At 42.0% G+C, this 24,757-nt stretch overlaps 1 protein-coding gene across 1 annotated transcript in view; it reads right to left on the bottom strand.

Moving 5' to 3' along the window:
* LOC132820994 (histone-binding protein RBBP7) overlaps nucleotides 1–24,757 on the bottom strand; it is a 44,313-nt gene that overhangs the window by 16,819 nt on the left and 2,737 nt on the right. The window contains exons 2-7 of the mRNA XM_060833447.1: nucleotides 23,064–23,208; nucleotides 19,792–19,937; nucleotides 15,893–16,066; nucleotides 11,593–11,708; nucleotides 9,769–9,929; nucleotides 7,836–7,962 (exon numbers count right to left, since the gene is read on the bottom strand). Coding sequence (XP_060689430.1) covers nucleotides 7,836–7,962; nucleotides 9,769–9,929; nucleotides 11,593–11,708; nucleotides 15,893–16,066; nucleotides 19,792–19,937; nucleotides 23,064–23,208 — 869 coding nt within the window. The remainder of the gene's footprint in view (nucleotides 1–7,835; nucleotides 7,963–9,768; nucleotides 9,930–11,592; nucleotides 11,709–15,892; nucleotides 16,067–19,791; nucleotides 19,938–23,063; nucleotides 23,209–24,757) is intronic.

Genomic DNA, 24,757 nt, shown 5'->3' with positions numbered 1-24,757 from the left:
TTTTAATGCAAGAAGTGTAGCAGGTCAGGCAGATGAATTTAGGGCTTGGGTTAGAACGTGGGAGTATGATGTTAGTGCTGCCACTGAGACTTGGTTGAGGGAAGGGCAACTAGATATCCCAGGATGTAGATGCTTCAGGCGGGATAGAGAGGGAGGTAAAGGAGTGGAGGTAAAGGGGTGGAGGAGTTCCATTATTGGTCGGAGAAGATACCACACCTCTGCTAAGGAGGACTCTAGCAATGAGGCAATATGGGCAGAGCTCAGAAATAGGAAGGGTGCGGTAACAACGTTGAGGCTGTACTATGGGCCTCCCAACAGTGAGCGTGAGGTAGAGGTACAAATATGTAAACAGATTACTGAAAGATGTAGGAGCAACAGGATAGTGGTGATAGGAGATTTTAGTTTTCCCAACATTGACTGGGATTCACTTAGTGTTAGAGGTCTAGATGGAGCAGAATTTGTAAGAAGCACCCAGGAGGGTTTGAGAGCAGTATGTAAATAGTCCAACTTGGGAAGGGGCCATACTGAACCTGGTGTTGGGGAATGAGCCCAGCCAGGTGGTTGAAGTTTCAGTAGGGGATTACTTTGGGAATAGTGATCACAATTCCATAAGTTTTAGAATACTCATGGACAAAAACGAAAGTGGTCCTAAAGGAACAGTACTAAATTAAGGGAAGGTCAACTCTCGCAAAACTTGGCAGGAGCTGGGGAGAATGTGGATTGGGAGCAGCTGTTTGAAGGTAAATCCACACTTGACATGTGGGAGGCTTTTAAAGAGAGGTTGAGCGCAGGAATGAGCAAGGATAGAAATGGCAAAATTAGGAAACCATGGATGACAGGTGAAGTTTCGAGACTAGCTAATTGGAAAAAGGAAGCATAAATAAAATCTAGGCGATTGAAAACAGACTAAGCTTTGGAAGAATATCGGGAATCTGAAATGAGGAATTAAGGGGGCTAAAAGGACTCATATCTTAAACAGGGTGAAGGAAAATCCCAAAGGCTTCTATTCATGTTTAAGGAGCAAGAGGGTAACTAGGGAAAGAGTTGCCCCACTCAAGGACAAAGGAGGAAAGTTATGCATTGAGTCAGAGAAAATGGGTGAGATGCTTTTGAGTACTTCGCATTGGTATTGAGAGAGAGACATGACTGATGTTGAGGTTAGGAACAGATGTTTGATTACTCTCGGTCAAGTCAGCAGAAGGAGGAGGGAAGTGTTGGGTATTTTAAAAGCCATTAAGGTGAACGAGTTCCCAGGTCCGAATGGGATCTATCCCAGGTTACTGCAAGAGAGAGGGGAAATAGCTGGAGCCTTAACAGATATCTTTGCAGCCTCCTTGGATATGGGGACGGTCCGGGAAGACTGGAGAATTGCTAATGTTGTCCCCTTATTTAAGGAAGGTAGCAGGGATAATCCAGGCAAATATAGATCGGTGAACCTGACGTCAGTAGTAGGGAAGCTGTGGAGAAGATACTGAGGGATAGGATCTATTCCCATTTAAAAGAAAATGGGCTTATCAGTGATAGGCAATGTGCTTTTGTGCAGGGAAGGTCATGTTTTACCAACTTAATAGAATTCTTTGTGGAACTGACAAAGTTAATTGATGAGAGAAGGTATCATTTCAGTAAGACATTTGATAAGGTTCCCCATGGTAGGCTGATGGAGAAAGTGAAGTCGCATGGGGTCCAAGGTGTACTTGCTAGATGGGTAGAGAACTGGCTGAGCAGCAGGAGACCGTACTAGTGGAAGGGAGTTTCACAAAATGGAAAACTGTGACCAGGAGTGTTCCACAGAGATCAGTGTTGGGACCACTGTTGTTTGTGATATACATAAATGATCTGGAGGAAGGTGTAGCTGGTCTGATTAGCAAGTTTGCAGAAGATACCAAGATTGGTGGGGTTGCAGATAGTAAAGGATATAGTCAAAGAATGTAGTGGAATGTTGATGGATTGGCGAGTTGGGCAGAGAAATGGCAGATGGAGTTCAATCTGGGCAAATGCAAGATGTGCACTTTGGAACATCCAATTCAAGAGCGAACTATACAGTAAATGGAAAAGTCCTGTGGAAAACTGATGTACAAAGAGACCTGGGTGTCAGCTACATTTGGAATACTGTGTACAGTTCTGGTTGCTGCATTATATAACGAAATAGGTAGGAAGAAGGGTGAGGATGTAAGGCAGGTTTTCAGGGAGCTAGGTTGGAAGCTCAGAGTTAGAACAAACAGAGTTGTAGTCTCTGGTTTGTTACCCGTGCCACGTGATAGAGAGTCGAGGAACAGGGAGAGAGAGCAGTTAAATGCGTGGCTACAGGGATGGTGCAGGAGGGAGGGATTCCGGTTTCTGGATAACTGGGGTCCTTTCTGGGGAAGGTGGGACCTCTATAAAAAGGATGGTCTACACTTGAACCTGAGGGGCACCAGTATCCTTGGGGGGAGGTTTGCTAGTGCTCTTTGGGAGGGTTTAAACTAACTCCGCGGGGGCATGGGAACCAGGACTGTAGCTTTAGGGTACAGGACCTTGAGTGTAGGGAGGTTAGGAATAATGCAGCGATCTCTAAGGAGGGTGCCTGTAACCAGAAAGGTGGATTGAAGTGTGTATACTTCAATGCCAGAAGTATAAGGAATAAGGTAGGTGAACTTGCAGCGTGGGTTGGTACCTGGGACTTCGATGTTGTGGCCATTACAGAGACGTGGGTAGAACAGGGACAAGAATGGCTGTTGCACGTTCCAGGGTTCAAATGTTTTAGTAGGATCAGACATGGGGGTAAAAAAGGGGGAGGCGTGGCATTGCTTGTCAAAGACAGTATCACAGCAGTGGAATGGACGATGGAAGAGGACTTGCCATCTGAGGTAGTTTGGGCTGAGGTTAGAAATAGGAAAGGTGAGGTCACCCTGTTAGGTGTTTTCTACAGGCCTCCTAATAGTCCTAGAGAAGTAGAGGATAATATTGCGAGGATGATTCAGGAAAAGAGTGAAGGTAGCAGGGTGGTTGTTATGGGGGACTTTAACTTCCCAGATATTGACTGGGAGAGCTATAGCTCGAGTTCATTAGATGGGTCGGTGTTTGTACAATGTGTGCAGGATGGTTTCCTGACACAATATGTCGACAGGCCAACAAGAGGGGAGGCTATATTGGATTTGGTTCTAGGTAATGAACCAGGCCAGGTGTTAGACTTGGAGGTAGGTGAGCACTTCGGGGACAGTGACCACAACTCGGTGACTTTTACTTTAGTGATGGAGAGGGATAATCGTGTGCCGCAGGGCAAGAGCTATAGCTGGGGGCAGGGAAATTATGATGCAGTGAGGCATGACTTAGGATGTGTGGATTGGAAAAACAGGCTTCAAGAGAAGAACACTAATGAGATGTGGGGAGTGTTCAAGGAGCAGCTACTGCGTGTCCTCGATAGGTATGTACCAGTCAGGCATGGTGTAAAGGGCCTTGTGAGGCAGCCGTGGTTTAGTAAGGAATTGGAGTCCCTTGTGAAAGGGAAGAAGGCGGCATATGTAAAGATGAGGCGTGAAGGTTCAGTAGGGGCGATTGAGAGTTATAAGGTAGCCAGGAAGGAGCTAAAGAGGGAGCTAAGAGAAGCGAGAAGGGGACATGAAAAGTCTTTAGCTGGTAGGATTAGGGAAAACCCAAAGGCTTTCTATAGGTATGTCAAGAATAAAAGGATGACTAGGGTAGGTATCGGTCCAGTCAAGGATAGTAGTGGGAAGTTGTGTGTGGAGGCGGAGGAGACTGGAGAGACATTAAATCAGTACTTTTCATCAGTATTCACTCAGGAACAGGACACTGTTGCTGATGTGAATATGGAATCACAAATAATTAGAATGGATGCCCTGGAAATATGCAGGGAAGAGGTTTTGGGAATATTGGAAAGGATGAATATAGATAAGTCTCCTGGGCCTGATGGCATTTACCCCAGGATCCTATGGGAAGCTAGGGAGGAGATAGCAGAGCCATTGGCCTGGATTTTTATGTCGTCGTTGTCAACAGGAATAGTACCAGAGGACTGGAGGATAGCGAATGTGGTCCCATTGTTCAAGAAAGGGAGTAGGGATAGCCCTAGCAACTATAGGCCAGTGAGTCTGACTTCAGTGGTGGGCAAAGTCTTAGAGAGAATGGTAAGGGATAAGATTTATGAACATCTGGGTAGGAATAACGTGATCAGGGATAGCCAGCATGGTTTTGTGAAGGGCAGGTCGTGCCTCACAAACCTTATTGAGTTCTTTGAGAAGGTGACCAAGGAAGTGGATGAGGGTAAAACAGTAGATGTTGTGTATATGGATTTTAGTAAGGCGTTCGATAAGGTTCCCCATGGTAGGCTAATGCTAAAACTTCGGAGGTATGGCATTGAGGATACATTAGAGGTTTGGATTAGGAATTGGCTGGCTGGAAGGAGACAGAGGGTAGTAGTTGATGGATTATGTTCATCTTGGAGCGCAGTTACTAGCGGTGTACCACAAGGATCTGTTTTGGGACCATTGCTTTTTGTTATCTTTATAAATGATCTAGAGGAAGGACTTGAAAGCTGGGTAAGCAAGTTTGTGGATGACACAAAAGTCGGTGGAGTTGTGGATAGTGAGGAAGGAAGTGGTAGGTTACAGCGGGATATAGATAAGTTGCAGAGCTGGGCGGAAATGTGGCAAATGGAATTCAATGTAGCTAAGTGCGAAGTCGTTCACTTTGGTAGGAATAACAAGATGATGGATTACTGGGCTAATGGTAGGCTACTTGGTAGTGTGGATGAGCAGAGGGATCTTGGTGTCCATGTACACAGATCTCTGAAAGTTGCCACCCAGGTAAATAGTGCTGTGAGGAAGGCATATGGTGTACTGGGCTTTATTGGCAGAGGAATTGAGTTCCGGAGTCCTGAGGTCATGTTGCAGTTGTATAAGACTCTGGTGCGGCCTCATCTGGAGTATTGTGTGCAGTTTTGGTCGCCATACTATAGGAAGGATGTGGAAGCTTTAGAACGAGTGCAGAGGAGGTTTACCAGGATGTTGCCTGGAATGGTAGGAAAATCTTATGAGGAAAGGCTGAGGCACTTGGGGCTGTTCTCATTGGAGAAGAGAAGGTTTAGGGGAGATCTGATAGAAGTGTATAAGATGATTAGGGGTTTAGATAGGGTAGATACTAAGAACCTTTTACCGCTAATGGAGTCAGGTGTTACTAGGGGACATAGCTTTAAATTAAGGGGTGGTAGGTAGGATGTTAGGGGTAGATTCTTCACACAGCGGGTTGTGAGTTCATGGAATGCCCTGCCCGTATCAGTGGTGAACTCTCCTTCTTTATGGTCATTTAAGCGGGCATTGGATAGGCATTTGGAAGTTATTGGGCTAGTATAGGTTAGGTAGGATTCGGTCGGCGCAACATCGAGGGCCGAAGGGCCTGTACTGCGCTGTATCCTTCTATGTTCTATTACCAGAAGGATGTGGATGATTTGGAGAGGGTGCAGAGGAGGTTCAGCAGGATATTGCCTGGTATGGAGAGTGTTAGTTACAAACAAAGGTTGAGTAGATTAGTTATTTTCATTAGAAAGATGGAGGTAGGTGGGGGGGGGGGAAGGAGGAGGAGGAGGAACCTGATTGAGGTCTACAAAGTTATGAGATATAGAGACAGGGTAGAAAACAGGAAGCCACCCACCTTAAAAGAGTGGGGGACTCAATTACTAGGGGTCACTAGTTCAAGGTGAGGGGGGAAACGTTTTAAGAGATATGCATGGAAAGTTCTTTATACAGAGGGTGGTGGGTGCCTGGAATGTTGCCAGCAGAGGTGGTAGAGGCAGGCATAATAGCATCATTTAAGATGTATCTGAACAGATACATGATTGGGCAGGGAGCATAGGGATACAGATCCTTAGAAAATAAATGACAGAGGATCTGAATGGACACAGGCTTGGAGGGCTGAAGGGCCTGTTCCTGTGTTCTTTGTTTCTCTGCCTTTTCCTGACTGCCAATCATTATCCTAATCTTATTGTTTAAATGGTGCCGTAAACTTTTTTATATATTGATCAAGGTGCTCTTACAGGTAATATTAAAACTGTCAGTAAGTTTCCCTTTTTTAAAAAATTGTCTTTTGCAGGGTTTTAAAGCTTTCCTAATCCTGTGGCTTACAATTGATCTTCGCCACATAGTATATCACTTTTTCAATTTGATCCAAGCCTTAAATCTTTTAAGAATCATGTTGGCTTACCCCTTCCTAGATTTCTTCGCCAAATCGGATATCTCCTTGCTGTGCACCATGAAATATTTTCTTAAAACATCTGCCATTTTTCTTCCACCATTTTTGATGCTAAACTCAATTCCTAGTTCACTGCTGCGTGCTCTGACGTCATTCCTTTGTAATTCTCCTTACACAAGCTTACCACAACTGTTTCCAACCCAAGTCCTTCCCTTTTAAACAGGATGCTAAAGCCTACCATATTTTGGTCACTGCTTCCAAGGGAATCTTTAGCTCTGACATTATTTAACCTGTCACACTATACATTATTAAGTCCAATGTGGCCTGATCCATGGTTGGATCCACAACATGTTGTTTTAGGAACTTGTCCTACCACACATTATGAATTCTTTCTTGTGGCTACACCTGCCAATCTGACAATCCTAATCTATATGAAGTTTAAAGCCACCCATGAATAACACACTTTTTTACGTATCTTCATTGTCTCTTAACTTATTCTCAGCCCTACCTCGTAGCTAATGCTGGAGGGTCAACAGACTACTGACAATCTCTACTTATTATTTCTTACCTCCATTGATATGGATTCTAAATCTTCTGATTCAAGATAACGTTTTGATGCAGGACTCATTCCACACCATACTAACAATGCCATCCACCCACTTCCCTGCTTGCCTGTGCTTTTGAAAAGTCACATGCCCCTGAATATTTAGTTACTAACATTGATCTGTGTAACCATGTCTCTCCAATGGCTAAAAGAAATAATATCCATTAGCCCTTTTTTCTGCTATTAATTCATTTATTTTGTTTCAAATATGGAACATGAATTTTAAAATATTTTCACCACTCCGCACCCTATTTACTACTGCTTTCTTATGCTTATGCATTCGGTCCCTTCCTGTCCCACTTCTTATCCAAATAGCTGGTCTGTAATGTTGCCATATCCACATGCCTTGTAAGCCTACATTCCCCCTCTCCATTCCACTCATATCAACCTTTGACAACACATTTAACTTTTTTTTATTTACCCTATGTCAGTTTGCCTTTGGTTCAGATAGTAATCCCAAGATTATACCTTGAAGGTTCTGCCTTTTAATTTAGATGCTAAATATTCAAAATCTTTCAATGAAAACTCCGTTCTAGTCCAATCAGTGGTCGATGTCAATGGAATCCCTCTTTCTCTCTCACCTCCCCCCCCCAACTAGGTTCTTCTCTACCCCAGAGGTGTAATCCTTAATCCTGACATCAGGCAGGCAATACAGCCTTTGGGAATCTTGCCTGCACTGCAGAGAATTATATGCATCTTCAAACACCCCCTACCCCCAACACATTCCTACTTCCTTTCCCCACTTGAATGGGTCTCTCCACCTAAGTTTGTGGTCAGTTCACTCATACTCAACACAGTCCCCATTCTCATCTGCACAGTTTACAAAAACCTCAAAATTAAATGGACAATGTCTTGGTTGAGGTGCCTCAACTTTAAACTCAAGTTCTCATATCTGCCGCACCTGCGGTCACACCCATTGTCCCCAGTCATACACCACCCTTGGAGCAGCAGAACTGCTGAGATCACAGAACTATCAGGGAACTTATGGAAACATAATACATGAACTATATTATGTTCGATAAGGTTGCTAATGAAACTAAGAAGTTTTAACCTTATCAGCAGAGCCAGTTGCTAGGATAAATTCACTGTACGGGTTGAAGGACAGACAGTTGACTTCAGCTGTGTGTGCATCTACAGAATGGCTCGGTTTTGAAGTATTATTTGACCTTGTGTCCCAACTGGAAAATAAAAATTATAGAAGTTTAGTCAAAATTGAAAAGAGTTAAACTTTTATTTTTGTTAGGTTGCATTTCAAAAACCATAGAATTCCTAGTGTGGAAGCAGGCCATTCAACCCATCAAGTCAACACCGATCCTCTGAACACCATCCCACCAAGATCCAGTTCTACCACTCTATCCCCATAACCCTGCATTTCCCCACAGCTAACCCACCTAGTCTGCACATCTGTGGACACAATTTAGCACGGCCAATTAACCTAACCAGCACATCTTTAGATTGTGGAGAAAGTGAGGACTGCAGATGCTGGAGATCAGAGTTGAAAAGTGTGGTGCTGGAAAAGCACAGCTGGTCAGGCAGAGTGGGAGAGTCTTCAGCCACAGGGCGGTGGGTTGTTTAGTGTCTCCCCCAGAGATGTTCTCTGAAACATTCCGCAAGTTGGCGTCCTGTCTCCCCAATGTGGAGGAGACCACATCGGGAGCAACAGACACAGTAAATGATGTGTGGGGGACTGTGGGAGGAACCTGGAGCACTCTAGAGGAAACCCACACAGACATGGGGAGAGTCACAGTCAGCAGAGGGTGGAATTGAACTCAAGTCCCTGGCCCTGTGACACAGCAATGCCATACATTGATCCATCCTGCAATCCGTGCTAAAGGCATTTAATGTTCTGAAATATCAACAAATTATAAACAGGACCACTTCTCATTATTCTCAAGTTACATACCAAGCATATTCAATAAAGATTATTTCAGTTTTTACAGTAAATGAGCATCAACTATTTTCCAACTTTCATTGCTGCATAAAATGTAAAATTATAAAACAGTTTAACTTGTGGATATGAAGGTAGAAATAGGCAAACAATTAAATTTAAATCTGCCAAATAACCCAATTCAACTGCCAATAAAGATCAAACTACAACAGATTAGCACCAAGTTTATGCAACAATAAGCCTCCGACTCAACTAGATTTGAGGAGTTAGCCATTCAAGTTATTAAATGATACAATTGGTTTTGGTGACCTTGGTCGGGAAAAGAAATCAAGTACCAGCAATTCGTGTTCCTGATATTATATTCAGTATGAGTCATAAGATACTACGTCCATAAGAAGGAGAAGAGAGATATAATGGCTTTTGTGATCAAGTCAGCTACAAATACTCATCTACTTGACTAAGATGAAAAGCAGCAGTTTAGGAGAAGTGCCAGTCGAATCTACACTTCAGGAGAGGGTCACAGGCAGGAAATGAAAGAAAAAACAAACCCAACCCAACTTACCTGAAAATCTAGCAAACTAGCTGATATCAATTTTGAATGTGTCTCATGTGGAGGTCCATGAAACATAACTATAATGAAAACCGCAGTTATAAAGAATTAGAAAGTGAATTTTAAGATTAACCACTAGAAAACGTTCACTATTGCATGAGAACATGCAATTCATAGCACCTTAGCAGATCAGAATAATTCCCGCTGGAAGGTATTCATGTACTTGGGAAAATGCTGCCCACAAAACAGCTCAAGAGCCCAATGCAGTGGTTATTTGTAATGTGTCCCTGGTGGCCCCCTCTCCATCACCTGTAGCCCTCAGCAGAAGTGCTGCTCCATGTGTCCCTGGACTATCATCCATAGCCTGCCAGCTTTGAGATGTTACCAGAGTCACGACATATATCAAAGAGAAAAGATAGATAGATTTGGGATTATAGGTGTGAAATGAAAAACTGGTGAATACCTCTGGTTGACTAACTTTCCTAATGCTTATATGGATGCAGTCTTGCAATTTCAGTTTTAAATGGGATGTTATCTTCAACTTACATCATGAGCTTCTGGTCATCAGCTACAGATCCAAACAAAGATTCATGCAGTAAGTGCCAGGAGACATCTTCTACAACCGCAGTATGGCCTGTAAAGATGGTTTTAGCATCTACTATCTTCCCTTCTTTTGGACCTGCACTTATGTCCCAAAGACAGATAGTCTGTGGAAAAAACGTTAAATGAGCTATAATATCAGTTTGCTGAAGAAAATTTCTTAATTATTAAAACATAAAACTACATAATGTGATCACAAAGGTTCAACCAAATATTTGCGATACAACACTGGATTTGAATCACACAGTAATTATACAATCATACAGCACAGAAACAGACCATTCAGAACATAATCGCAAACTAAACTAAGCCCACCTGCTTGCTCCTGGCTCATATCCCTCCTAACTCTTCCTACTTATGCAAGTGTTTTTTTTCAAAAAACTGAATAACTGTGCCTGCATCCACCACTTCCTCTAAGTTCATTCCACACATGAACCACACTTTACAAAATGTGTCCAAGTCCTTTTTAAAATCTTCCTCCTCTTGCCTTATGCCCCTTTGTCTTGAAATCCCCCTTCCTCAGGAAAAGACATCTACCATTAGCCCTTTCTATACCCTCCATGATTTTATAAACCTCTACAAGGTCACCCCTCAACATCTTACACGTGAAAAAATTTCCAGGTATTTCTTTATAACTCAAACCTTCCATACCCGACAATATTCAGGTAAATCTCCTCTGAACCCTCACCAGCTTAATATAACAGGGTGAGTCAAACTGGACACAGTACTCCAGAACAGGCCTCGATGTCCTGTATAACCTCAATACAACTTCTCAACTCCTATACTCAAAAGGACTGGACAACGAAGGTAAGCATGCTAAACACTTCCTTAACCACTATGTGACGCAAACTTCAAAACATTATGTACCTGAACCCCTAGGTCCCTCTGTTCTACAACATGAGCCAAGACCTTACCATTAACTGGATAAATCCTTCCTCTGTTTGTTTTACCAAATGCATATATCTTGCATTTATTCAAGTTGAACTCCAACTGCCATTTTTCAGTCTACTGACCCATCTGCTCAAGATCGCTTTGTAATCTTAGAAAGCCTTCTTCACTGTCTACTACGCCACCAATTTTGGTGCCATCCACAAACTTACTGACCATGCCTTTTTTGTTCTCATGCAAATTATTTATATACATGACAAACAAGAGGACACAGAACCAACCCCCATGGAACCCACCACTGGCGACAGGCCTCCAGTCAAAAAGCAACCTTCCACCACTACTGAATTCTTAAAATGTGGAGGCATTTTATATCCAGGTTTTTACTGAATTTATTAGTGTTTTCTTTACTCTTTTACAGGATATAGGTACTTCTGGCAAGGTCTGCAAAAATTTCCAATTCCTGATAACCTTTGAACTGAGTGACTTGCTGGGTATTACTGAGGGTAGTCAAGACTGAGTCACACTGTTGTTGATATGGATCACATGTTGACCAGGTATGGGCTGCAGATTTTGCTCACTAAAAACAGGATATTCATAAATCAGATGGGATTTTATTGACAACCAACAATGGTTACATGGTTACTGTCACTGAGACTAATTCTAAAGTTGAACTTTAAATTCCACAAGCAGCCATAGTGGGATTTGAACCAGTCTATCTGGATTATTAGCCCCATAACATTTTCATTACATCACCACTATTCCCTATAAACAAAGCACTGACAGTCTTGGTAACAAGCATGCTTCCTGGATGAAACATTCAAGTGTTGACAAATGCAGTGCCTCTGGCCAATCGAAAAAAGTTAAAGCAATGTGTGCACCTACATGATCATCTGAAGCACTGAGTAGATGTCCACTTAGGTTTGGGTTCCAGGAGAGACCATATCCTTCTTTTTGGTGGCCGCGCAGTCGAAGATCAGGATTACATTCACCACTGGGATCTGACTCAGAAAAAAGATCAGCTCCAGAGATTGGAACAAAGAAATCTATGCTGTGTTAAAATCAACGTTTTATTTCAGAATTGTACACTAGCAAAACTTGTTGTTTTAACAAAAAAGTTATTATTTGAACCAAAGAAATTTAATTTTGGTTCACAATCCAACTTCAAACTAGTCAATACTAGTAGTAAATCAAAAAAAAAGGCGACTGAATGTCATTGTTTTAGCCAAGGAAACCATATTAGTTAAACAGCAAAAGACACTTTCTGTACAAAATATCCCCTCAGATTTGCAGAATGCCAGAAAAATCTCTAATTCTGAACTATGTAGGGTCATACTAAAAAAAAAAGAGTGACCAAAAGTTAATCAAACAGGATGAGCTTTAAAGTTTATTTTTAAAAAAACAAAAAAAAGTAGCAGAGATGGTTAGGGAAGGAATTCCACAGAATTGGGCCTAAGAAACGAAGGAACGCCTGCCAATGGTAAAGTAGATGAAAAAGTTATGTGCAAGCTGCCAGAATCAAAAGGAGTACAAAGATTTTAGAGGGTTGTATGGATGTTGGAAGTTGCACTAAGCTATTGTGTTAGAATGAGAAACAATTCAGTTCAATGCAAAAAGCAGAGCAGGAACACAATCAACAGATCAATGTAAAATGCTCATACAAGATATCAGCCTCAACTCACAGGTCGTAATTTTCAAAGTCAAGCCCACTCCAGAGGCTGAAACAAACCACCTCGGCCAACAGTTCAATACAAAAGGGAGTTCGTGCACTGCCAAATGTCCCATCTTTTGAACAAGGAGTTAAAGTTAGGCCCCATGTTCTGTTTGAGGTGGACAGAAAAGATCCAGAAGTGAACTGGCCCAAAGCTGTCCCTCCACTATTGCTGAAACAGATTACATGACCATTTCACTCTTTGCTCACATTCGGCACTGTAATTCAGAAGTATTTCATTGGCTGAAGCATCTTGGAATATCTTGCAGTTATTAACAAAGGTGCTACAAAAATGTTAGGTTTTTTTGACTTCTACCACATTTCAAAAAAATTCCCACCAGGCAAAAAAGTTACTTCTGGTTTGGAATGGAAACAAATATTGTTGTATATATCAGCTTTTCTTGATAATCCATCTCTCGAGCCTCAACTTTATTGAGTGCACAGCCACACTCAACTCATCTGGAAAGAATTTTATTACCCTGAAGATTCTATTTAGACTTTTGACCCTTTGAATTCTTGCACCACAATGGGGAAAAAAAAAGTTAACGGGCTGAGAAGGGCTTCAATAGGTTGAGCATACTGCCCCACTCAAGACACCAGTAATATTGCCCAACAGGATCATTCACTTGATGTTTGCAAAATAAATTCACCCTCTTTTCTTCCATTTGCATCCTGGGCTCTATTATAAAAGGTGAAGTTTATAATATTCAAGGAGCTATCTCCACCTACAGGTGGAATGATTTGTTTACTGCTGTTGGAATGCAAGCAAGGATTCACGATAAGCAAAGAGCAAAATGGCCATATAATCAATTTTAGTAATTATCAAGGGACAGCTTTGGCCAGTTCACCTCTGGAGTAATGATGTGGGATTTTTTCCATCCACCAGAGACAGAACTTGGGGCCTAACTTTAATTTTTCGTCCAAAAGGGTGGGACATTTGGCAGCATAGGAACTCTTTTCATAGCGTTCTGAAATATCAGCCTAGATTATTTCAATCTCGAGTGGGTTTGAATCCACAGCATTGACTCTAAAAGTTACTAACCATAAGCAAAAGGCTGACAACTTGTAAAAGTGATTTTCTTTGATCAGTTGGTTGGGTGCTTGCACAACCTTCTGCATTGAACTTGGAGCTTCATTAAAGTGGTATCTTGTTCTAACTCATTACGTTAGTGTTACTTCCAACATTTACACTCATTATTGAACCTGCAAAAGTACAGTGAGTTTGTGAAATCATTGTTTTTCAAACAGGGTTTTTGTGATTTTGCTGCTTGTGACCTGCAGTATTTAGTAGGTCTTGGATTGATCAGTAGTCTACACACAGTTGTAGTGCCACTAAATACTCAGTGCTTTACATGAACAATGATTCTCTTTTGTTGACCTGCCTTGTAGTCACACTTCTCATGAAAGCAACGCATCTTAATGCAAAATTATGGAATTGTACCCTTTTACAAAAACAACAGATTGCTTTCCAGCATAACCATTCTTATAAAAAAATCCTTTAAAGAATCATAGAGCACAGAAAAGGCCCTTTGGCCCAACAAGTCTGCAAAGCCAGAAATATACTACCCACACTAGTCCCACTTTCCTGCATTAGGCCCATGTAGTGTTGAATGACACGAAGTGCTCATCCAAGTACTTTTTTGAAAGGTTGTGCGGTTTACCACCTCCCTACCCTCCCAAGCAGTGTATTCCAAACCCCCACTAGGTGAAACTGGGTTCCCTTGAACCCCATCTAAATCTCCTGCTTTTTGCCCTAAAATTATATCCCCTTGTTACTAACCCTTCAAATAAGAACAGCTGCTTTCTATTCAACGTCCTCCTCAATCACATACACCTCTATCAGCACTCTCAACCTTTTTTTGCTTAAAAGAAAGCCTTGCAAGCTTATCCAATCTGTCTTCATAGCTGATATGCTCCAGCCCAGGAACCACCCTGGTCAATCTCCTTTGCACTTCCTCTAGTGCAGTCACATCCTTCCGAGAGGTTGGTGAACAGAATTGCACACAGTACTCCAGTTGTGACCTAACCAAATTTCTGTACAGCTCCCACATGGTCTAACAGCATTTCAAAATTACGCCTCCATGACTGATTCAGTTAAATGTTCCTGAGACCTTCTGAACTACTCCATTAACCCATTCTGCCAACTCAAGGCAGTGTGAACAAACACTCCAAGATTCCTCTGAGCTTCCAAGTGTGTTGTAATTCATTAAGTACTCCCTTGTCTTATTTCTTCTTCCAAATTGCAAGGATTTTTTTTCCCAGTTTAAAATCTGGAGAACATTTCAATATGAACAAAGTAATTATTTACCAATAGATGGATACCCAAATAGTTCTCATTAAATTACATTTTACACCCTGTTCAGTTTAGGGAAAACTGAAAATAGTTATTGCCACTTAAATTAAATCTACTGAGACATTGACACAAAACATGGCTTACTCCAAATCAAAAGGAAGCCATTGTATAACCACATAATACTCATGTGAATTTAGTAATTGCCAATCGTAAATATCTGTGTCTGGGATATTCCAGTAAAAGTACCTGAAATGATCTGTGAACAGGCAAAGGGGGATGAAAACAGAGGACAGGGTATTATCTTCACTCTAAATCCCCAGTCTCTACTTTTCATGACCTCATTCAACATACAAACCTATCTCCTCGAGCCACTTTCCTACTTTAATCTCACACGCCCAAGCCCACAAAAAGAAATTCTCATTCTCAATCTCTTCCAGCTTTGCCTCAGCATCCACTCCCGATATACTCACTTTTTCACAAAACTTCCTACTCTGGAGATTCGATCTCACCAATTCAAGTTCTCCAAAATTTCAATTCCATGATTCCTCCTGGCAAATTACACCTTTATTCTGGTGACAGCACTGTGATGTGCTTCATTGAAAAGGTGGGAAATTATTCAGTTTAAAATGAATGAGACCAGCAGTTAATCATTAGTTACGCAGTGTTTCAAAGGGCTTGGTCTCATGGGGTTGTACTGCTACAGGAGATGTATAATCATTCATTTCAGCAGCTGGCAACAACACAAGATCAGAAACCCAATTGTAGGAAACCATGAGGCACTACAATGCATGGTCCAGCTTCTACATTTTGCCTAACAGGACATTCTTTGAACAAAATCAGTAGTGGCAGAGGAACTAAGTATTCAATTTCTTACCTGGCAGCTATATTTTAAAATATAAACAGACTTGAATAATCAATGTTGTTCCTGGTTTTGAAGTGCACTTGAAACAGTTACAGTGCAACTCATTGAAATCTGTCAAGAAGTGACCTTATGTGTCAGTGTCACAATTTCCTTGTTAACACTCCTGTGAATGTCTTGGGATCAGTTTTCTACATTAAATATGCTGCATACATACAAGTTGGTGTTTTTTTATTTTATGGTGACCATTCATACAAACGTCACTGCAACATGTGCACCAAACAATAGTGGCCCCACAATCAATCTATGCAGTATTTTTTACCTGGCTTAGATGGATGCTTGGTATAGTCGAAGACAAGCACATCAGAGGTGGGAGTTTTCGTAGCAATAATGCACGGATTCTGTGGCATGTAACGTGCTCGATTCACTTCACCTTCATGATTGATTTTAATTTCAATTTCTATTTTTCCACTCACAGATCCAAATCCTCCAAATTCTGAAAAAAGAATATGATATATTGAGACTATTTGTCTTAAAATCACAAGACGACCAAGGAATTATAAACAGAAAAGTCTCCAGAAGTAAAAACTCTACAGATTACAGTAATTCAATAAGCTATCTGGTAAAGTATTCAATTCAGCTTCCTATTTCAGTTTAGCAAAAAGCATTAATCACCGCGCCAAAGCGTAACAAAAGGCCAAACCAGCCAGAAAGCATTCAAGTCAGCCATCATACAAGACCTGTTGGTCCAGCCTAAAAAGCATGGACAGGAAGAAATACTAGGAAGGTACAAGTCATAAAACAAAGTTCATATTTGTGTCAATTCTGGTTTGTTTTTACAACTGAAAATGTGTTGCTGGAAAAGCACAGCAGGTCAGGCAGCATCCAAGGAGCAGGAGAATCGACGTTTCGGGCATGAGCCCTTCTTCAGGAATGAGGAAAGTGTGCCAAGCCGACTAAGATAAAAGGTAGGGAGGAGGACTTGGGGGAGGGGCGCTGGAAATGAGATAGGTGGAAGGAGGTTAAGGTGAGGGTGATAGGCCGGAGTGGGGGTGGGGGCAGAGGGGTCAGGAAGAAGATTGCAGATTAGGAAGGTGGTGCTGAGTTCAAGGGTTGGGACTGAGACAAGGTGGGGTGGGGGGGGGGGGGGGGGTGCGGAATGAGGAAACTGAAGAAGTCTGAGTTCATCCCTTGTGGTTGGAGGGTTCCTAGGCGGAAGATGAGGCGCTCTTCCTCCAGCCATCGTGTTGCTATGGTCTGGCAATGGAGGAGTCCAAGGACCTGCATGTCCTTGGTGGAGTGGGAGGGGGAGTTGAAGTGTTGGGCCACAGGGTGGTTGGGTTGGTTGGTCCAGGTGTCCCAGAGGTGTTCGCTGAAATGTTCCACAAGTAGGCGGCCTGTCTCCCTAAGACAGAGGAGGCCACATCAGGTGCAGCGGATGCAGTAAATGAGGTGCATGGAGGCGCAGGTGAACTTATGGTGGATGTGGAAGGATCCCTTGGGGCCTTGGAGGGAAGCAAGGGCGCAGGTTTTGCATTTTTTGCAGTTGCAGGGGATGGTGCCGGGAGTAGAAGTTGGGTTGGGTTGGGTTCTGACGAGGGAGCCACGGCACTAAGGCACAGCAGATTAGCAGACGTTTGGACCTAAGTTCAAATTCATAAAGGAGATGGAGGACTTTTGTGTATTGCTGTCAAGTGATCGAGGGGCAATCTCACAGTAGGTTTGGAACATTTCTCCTCTGTTTTATACGTACTGTTGCGATCAAAGAATGAGTGTAGATACAGTCACAGAATCAGAGTTGTACAGCATGGAAACAGACCCTTCAGTCCTCCAACTGGTCTATTCTGACCAAGCACCCTAAATTAATCTAGTCCCATTTGGCCCATTGCCCCCTCTAAATCCTTCCTATTCATGTACCCATCCCAATGTCTTTTAAATGCTCTAACTGTACAAGCCTTCACCAATTCCTCTGGTACACACGCACCACTCATGCATGAAAAAGTTGGCCCTCAGGTCCCTTTTGTATCTTTCCTCTCTCATCATAAAACTATACCCTCATGTTTTGAACTCATCTATCCTGGGGAAAAGATCTTAGCTCTTCACCATGCCCCTCATGATTTTGTAAGCCTCTATAGGACATGTCTCAGTCTCCAACACTCTGGGAAAATAGACCCAGACTATTCAGCCCCTCCCTATAGCTCAACCCTTCCAAACCCAGCAACACCTTTGCAAATCTTTTCTGAACCTTTCAGCTTTAGCAACAGCTTTTCTATAACAGACACCAAAACTGCACACAGTATTCCAAAAGTGGTCTGACCAATGCCCTGTATAGTTGCAACATGACATCCTAGCTCCTATACTCAATGCACTGACCAATAAAAGGTCAACGTACCAAACAACGTATCATCCGCCGCCATTTCCGCCACCTCCAAACGGACCCCACCACCAAGGATATATTTCCCTCCCCTCCCCTATCAGCGTTCCGCAAGGACCACTCCCTTCGTGACTCCCTCGTCAGATCCACACCCCCCACCAACCCAACCTCCACCCCCGGCACCTTCCCCTGCAACCGCAGGAAATGTAAAACTTGCGCCCACACCTCCACACTCACTTCCCTCCAAGGCCCCAAGGGATCCTTCCATATCCGCCACAAGTTCACCTGTACCTCCACACACATCATCTATTGCATCCGCTGCACCCGATGTGGCCTCCTCTATATTGGGGAGACAGGCCGCTTACTTGCTGAACGCTTCAGAGAACACCTCCGGGCCGCCCGAACCAACCAACCCAATCACCCCGTGGCTCAACACTTTAACTCTCCCTCCCACTCCACCGAGGACATGCAGGTCCTTGGACTCCTCCACCGGCAGAACACAACTACACGACAGCTGGAGGAGGAGCGCCTCATCTTCCGCCTGGGAACCCTCCAACCACAAGGGATGAATTCAGATTTCTCCAGTTTCCTCATCTCCCCTCCCCCCACCTTGTCTCAGTCGGTTTCCTCTAACTCAGCACCGCCCTCCTAATCTGCAATCCTCTTCCTGACCTCTCCGCCCCCACCCCACTCCGGCCTATCACCCTCACCTTGACCTCCTTCCACCTATCCCACCTCCATCGCCCCTCCCCCTAGTCCCTCCTCCCTACCTTTTATGTTAGCCTGCTTGGCTCTCTCTCTCTCTTATTCCTGATGAAGGGCTTATGCTCGAAACGTCGAATTCTCTATTCCTGAGATGCTGCCTGGCCTGCTGTGCTTTGACCAGCAACACATTTGCAGCTTCTTCACTATCCTGTCTACTTGTGACTCCACTTCCAACAAACTATGAATCTGCACCCAAAGTTTCTTTGTTTAGCAACGCGCCCCACATCCCTATCATAAGTCCTGCTCTGATTTTCCTTACCAAAATGAAACACCTCACATTTATCTAAATTAAACTCCATCTGATCTGTATTCTGAGATAATCTTCTTCACTGTCCACTACACCAACTTTGGTGTCACCTGCAAACTTACAAACTATTCCTCCTACATACATATCCAACTCATTTGTAGAAATGGCAAAAAGCAGTGGATCCAGCATCTGTACTTCCAACATAGCACTGATCACAAGCCTCCAGTCCGAAAAACAACCATCCACCACTGCCCTCCATCGCCTCTCTTCAAGCAACTTTGTAACCAAATGGCTAGCTCCCCCTGAAATCCATGTGATCCAACCTTGCTAACCAGTCTACTATGCAGAGCTTTCCTCAATCTCTTGCTGAAGTCCATATAGTTGATGTCCACTGTTTAAACTTTTACTATATGTTGTATATAAAATAATTATCCCTTCCTTCATTCTGCACCCCACCCACCTTTGCCAATTTAATTTAAACTAGCAGGCGAGAAGTTATTTTGCCGCCCAAAAGATTCTGAGGCAGAGTTCCACAGCAAGGGTCCCAGGCAAGTGAAGGTACTACCCACTAACAATAGATGAAGCGCAGGATGCAAAGACTGTTAGAATAAAGTGAAATAGCAAAACTTACATTTCAAAAACAGAAAAATTAATGGGACACTGGTCAGTTAAAAAGGCAAAAGACACAGCAGCAACTCATTTAAGATTAATCCAAAAAGCAAGCTTGAGCAATACTTTTAGTTACTTTTCCACTAAAACCACAAGTAACAACGTACAAAATGATTTGTAGCTCAAATACAATGTTTATAGAATTCCAAAACATCACAACACGTACCTCCCTTCTCACTATCATAGTGAGAAGCATCAAACTGAGCATCATCATTGGGGATCTGAACACTCGCAATGACCAAATGATTCTGTTCATCAGATGTATGTGTCCCGAGCACCAAACGATGCACACTATAGTCTTTTCCTTCAGGCCTATATAGAAAACAAAGTTTTTTTAAAAAAAAACGTAATTAACCTGGAAAATCAAGTCGCACAAAACTAAAAATGTGATCCAAAATAATAATGTTCCTTTAAACAATAAAGTTATTCTTTTCTGCCATGAAAACTCTCAGTCCTTGCTCTAATCTTCATCTGATAGCACAAGAATGCTGATATTCTTCCATTAACCAAAAGGACTAGTCACATAACACATGTACGAGAATACAACACAATTAATTCCTAAGTTACAACAGAAGGAACATTAATCTACTCAGAGTGGAAATCAGTAATATCATAGTCTCAGAGGTCTACAGCCCAGAGGAAAAAAAAGACTCTCAGGTCCATCAAGTTTGTGGTAGACAAAAACCACCATTTAACTCCTCTAATCCCATTTTCTAGCATTTGGCCCATAGCCTCATATGCCTTGGCATTGCACATGTACATCCAAACGCTTCTCAAATGCTATGAGGCAGTCTCTACCATCCCTACAGGCACTGAGTTCCAGATTCCCATCACCCTCTGTTTGAATTCCTACCCTTCTGCCTCACATTCCTTCAAAATCTCTTGCCCCTTAGCTTAAACAGCTTGGTCATTGATTCCTTTTAGCAAGGGAAAAAGTTTCTTCCTGTCTACCCTATCTATGGCCCTCAATTATACACATCTCAATCATGTCCCCAACCCAAACAGCCTCATGTGCTTCAAGATAAACAACCCAAGTCTGTCTAATCTCTCTTCATAATTTCTCCAGCCCAGGCAATAGCCCTGGTAAATCTAATCTATACCTTCTCCAGAGTAATCATATTCCCTCATAACGTGGATTTTCAAACTACACACAATACTCTAGATGGGGTCTAACCAAATGTTTTATATAGTTCCATGACCACATTCCTGCTCTTAAACTGGAAAAGTTGGTAACTGCAATAGATTTTGTAGATGCTTTGCAGTAATGAAGTTAATTCAAGGGATGCCATCACTTTAAGATTTGATATATTGCCAGCTTAAAAATCTGTCAATAGTTCTGCGTGAGTTAATTTGAACAGCAAGACATGCAGAGCACATTATAATATATACAAGTTTTTTAAAAAGCTGAAGATAAAACAAGCACATACGTTCAAATAGTTACATTTTAAATTATATAACTGTTCTTTGTTCCCACATACTATACACCGCTGGTAAATAAAATGTAAATTATGAAACTCATGCAATGATGCAGCATATTATTTAACAGCGATGAGGCTCTCTTTTAGTGTTAGAATCAGAGCTGTACAGCACAGAAACAGACCCTTCTGTCTAACTTGTCTAGCTATCCTAAATTAATCTAATCCCATTTGCCAGCATTTGGCCCAAAGACATGACCCACTCTCACTAGTATCCTTACGAACAGATGAGAAAGGACACCACTTCAACTGGGACAACACATCCATCCGAGGACAAGCCAAATAGAGACATGCATGAGAATTCCTAGAAGCATGGCATTCCAAACAAAACTCTATCAACAAACATCAACTTGGACCCCATTTACCACCCTCAGAAAAGGAACCGGAAATGACATCGCCAACCCAAGAAAACCTAAACATATAAATAGAAAATGGGTCATAATACCAGTGCTTCACCAGAGGCTCACGGCTCACTGTTGATGTTACCTAGTATGGTGACAAAACGTCTGAAAATGAACCTTCTAGCTCAGCGAGCAAACTTCCATCCAGAATTATGAGCCTGTATTTCAAGGTCTCTGTTTGGCAACACTCCCAGGACCCCACAATTAAGTGTATATATCTTGCTCTGATTTACCTTACCAAAGTGCAACATTTATCTGAATTAAACTCCATCTGCCACTCTTCAGCCATCTGATCAAGGCTTTGTTGTACTTGGAGCTAACAGTCTTCGTTATCCACTGCACCGCCAATTTTGGTGCCCATCTGCAAGTTTACTAAGCATACCTCCTATATTAACATCGAAATCATTTATACAAAGGACAACAAGTTGTGGACCCAGAACCCATCTTTGTGACATATTGCTGGTCACAGACCTCCAGTCTGAAAAGCAACCCTTCTCCTCCACGAGCTTCCATCTCCTGCCTTCAAGCCAAATGGCTAGCTCTCCCTTGATCTAACCTTGCTAACCAGTTATGTTCTTTCAGGAGATGAATAGGCCACTAGCAATTTCAGCGTTCGTTGCCAACCTCCAACCCCCCCTGCCCCCAAAAGAGGACTGAATGTCAATAGTCATTGCCTTTTTTACCAGTCTATCTGATAGACACCAGTCAGGATGTCTTTTTAAAATGAAGTTGAGCAAAATGAACAGGAAACATCTTCGAAGATGAGCAGGTCAGGTGAATTGGCCATGTTAAATTGCCTATAGTGTTAGATGTATTAGTCAGAGGGAAATGGGTTTGGGGTGGTTTACTCTTTGGAGGGTCAGTGCGGACTTGTTGGGCCAAAGGGTCTGTTTTTACACTGTAGGGAATCTAATCTAATCTAGGAACGTCCAGGACATTGTTTGGTTGGTAGGCTACAATTAGCAAAGGTAATGAAAGAAAGAATCAGTATAATTCTTAAGAAGCTTTACTGCGTTGATGCGGAGGCAAATCTAAAATTTTCCCTCGCTGGGGAAACCAAGAACACAGTCAGTCATAGTATCAAAATAAGACGACAGCCATTCTGACTGTGATGAGGACAGATATCATTGAACGGGTTGTGAACTTTTGGAAATCTTTACCACATAAAAAGTTGTGGATGTTGTTGTTGATTATACTCAAGACAGACACAGATTTTTTTAGATCCTGTAAGGATTGAGAGAGGTAGGAATAGTACAGAAAGGTGAATTTGAAGAATACCAGTCATCATCTTATTTGAACAGCAGAGCAGGTTCATGAGGAACACATGGCCTATTTCATCTCTATTGTACTGCGCCTGCACAATGGATATAATTTAATTTGGTTTGGTTTAGATTATGATTTGTAGGTCCTATTCCTTAGTCGTAATAAGCCAAAAAGGAAACCAGAATTGAAATGTAAACATTTTAAACATTCAAATTTACTCCTCAAACAAGAAAGCCATTTTAAACACCTTATATATATAAAAAATCCACGAACAATATGTTGCAACAAAAACAAATTACCTGGTAACATCAGGAAGCCACTGTACAGTAAGACTTGGCCATTCTAACGCATGTGTCATAACTAGATCATACAGAAATGGAGTATTCTTCTTCCATATTTTATATTCCTCATTGATCACACGCTCTTCCACTGCGTCGTCATAAACTGAAAGAACAGTTTGCCTATCAATTCTTGTCCACAGCCATAATTGAACAATTTTTTGTGGAAGTTAAGTAAAAAAAAAATCACATTCATACATACTTAAAAATCATATCATCAGAATCATTAATGGTTAGCCATGACAGCAAGACTAGAAACTGTTGCATCTGCTGAAAGATGCATTAGGCATTTTAACAAATTACATTTTCAAAGTTTTCTGCAAGTTTCTGTACAATATTTTGTAAATGTAACTCTATAAATGCAGTTGTTTTCACGGGAGTCTCTGGCACTGCAACGTATTCTCTCTACTTCCCAAAATTGTCTTTACTCATCACTTTTCAAAGTGACTAAATATTGCAGTGGTATTTAATCCACTCAGTAGATTACCTATTTTACAAATCAAAACAGAAAACAGATGTTACCAAGAATATTTTATTCTATGTTTGTAACAATTTGCACTTACGTACAGCTGCTGGCATGAGAAACAGTCAACAGGAGTACAATCAAACAAAAACTGAAATGGTTCACCCATTTTTGCTCATCCCTCCCATACCAAAGCCCGATCAGATTTTTTTTACATTGAAACGCAATTATCTTAAAATATAGTCTAATCAGACTCAGTTTCCAACCATCACAAATTGTTTAAAGCATTCATGATCATTTCGACAAAGTCTCAAATTTCTATGTTTTTGCTAAATTCCACTGCCTGAGAAATCCTTAAAAATTTTAAAGATCACATCACTATTTTCACATTTTATCAGCAGCCTGGGTCCACTAAAATGCCTCATCCAGGCTATAAAACATCACTAAAGGGAGTGCTACATTTTCAAAGATGCCATTTTTTTTGACAGGACATTAAACATGAAGTTTGTCTACCCTATCTGATAGGCATAAGAGGTATCATGGCACTATAAGAGGAGGAAGGGCATTCTCCCAATGTTCCAATCAACCACACTGGAACAATACAATTTATTCTATTGCTGTTTACATGTCACACTCATGGTGCAGTGCCAGTATCCCTATCTCTGAGTCGGCAGGCCTGGTTTCAAGGCCAGCTCCTGTAGCTTGCGATGTGTTTGCAGAACAGGTTGATTACAAAATATCTGCTGATGTTAAAGAAAGATTATCGTTGGGTGCATTGGTTACTATGTTTCCTTCATTACAGGTGACAGATCCCAAAATCATTTATTTGGTTGTAACCATGCTGATTCCCAAGGACAAGCAGCGCTATAAATATATTAATTCTATATCTTAAAAATGTATTGCTGGAAAAGCGCAGCAGGTCAGGCAGCATCAAAGGAACAGGAGAATCGACATTTTGGGCATATTCCCTTCTTCAGGAATGAGGAGGGTGTGCCAGGCAGGCTAAGATAAAAGGTAGGGAGGAGGGGCGTTGGGAATATGATATGTGGAAGGAGGTTAAGGTGAAGGTGATAGGCCTGAGAGGGGGTGGGGGCGGAGAGATCAGGAAGAAGATTGCAGGTCAAGAAGATGGTGCTGAGTCTGAGGGTTTGGACTGAGAAAAGGTGGGGTGAGGGGAAATGAGAAAGCTGGA

The sequence above is a fragment of the Hemiscyllium ocellatum genome, chromosome 12 (assembly GCF_020745735.1).
Source record: "Hemiscyllium ocellatum isolate sHemOce1 chromosome 12, sHemOce1.pat.X.cur, whole genome shotgun sequence".
NCBI classification, from domain to species: Eukaryota; Metazoa; Chordata; class Chondrichthyes; order Orectolobiformes; family Hemiscylliidae; genus Hemiscyllium; species Hemiscyllium ocellatum.
This window is presented reverse-complemented; position numbering and strand designations above follow the sequence as displayed.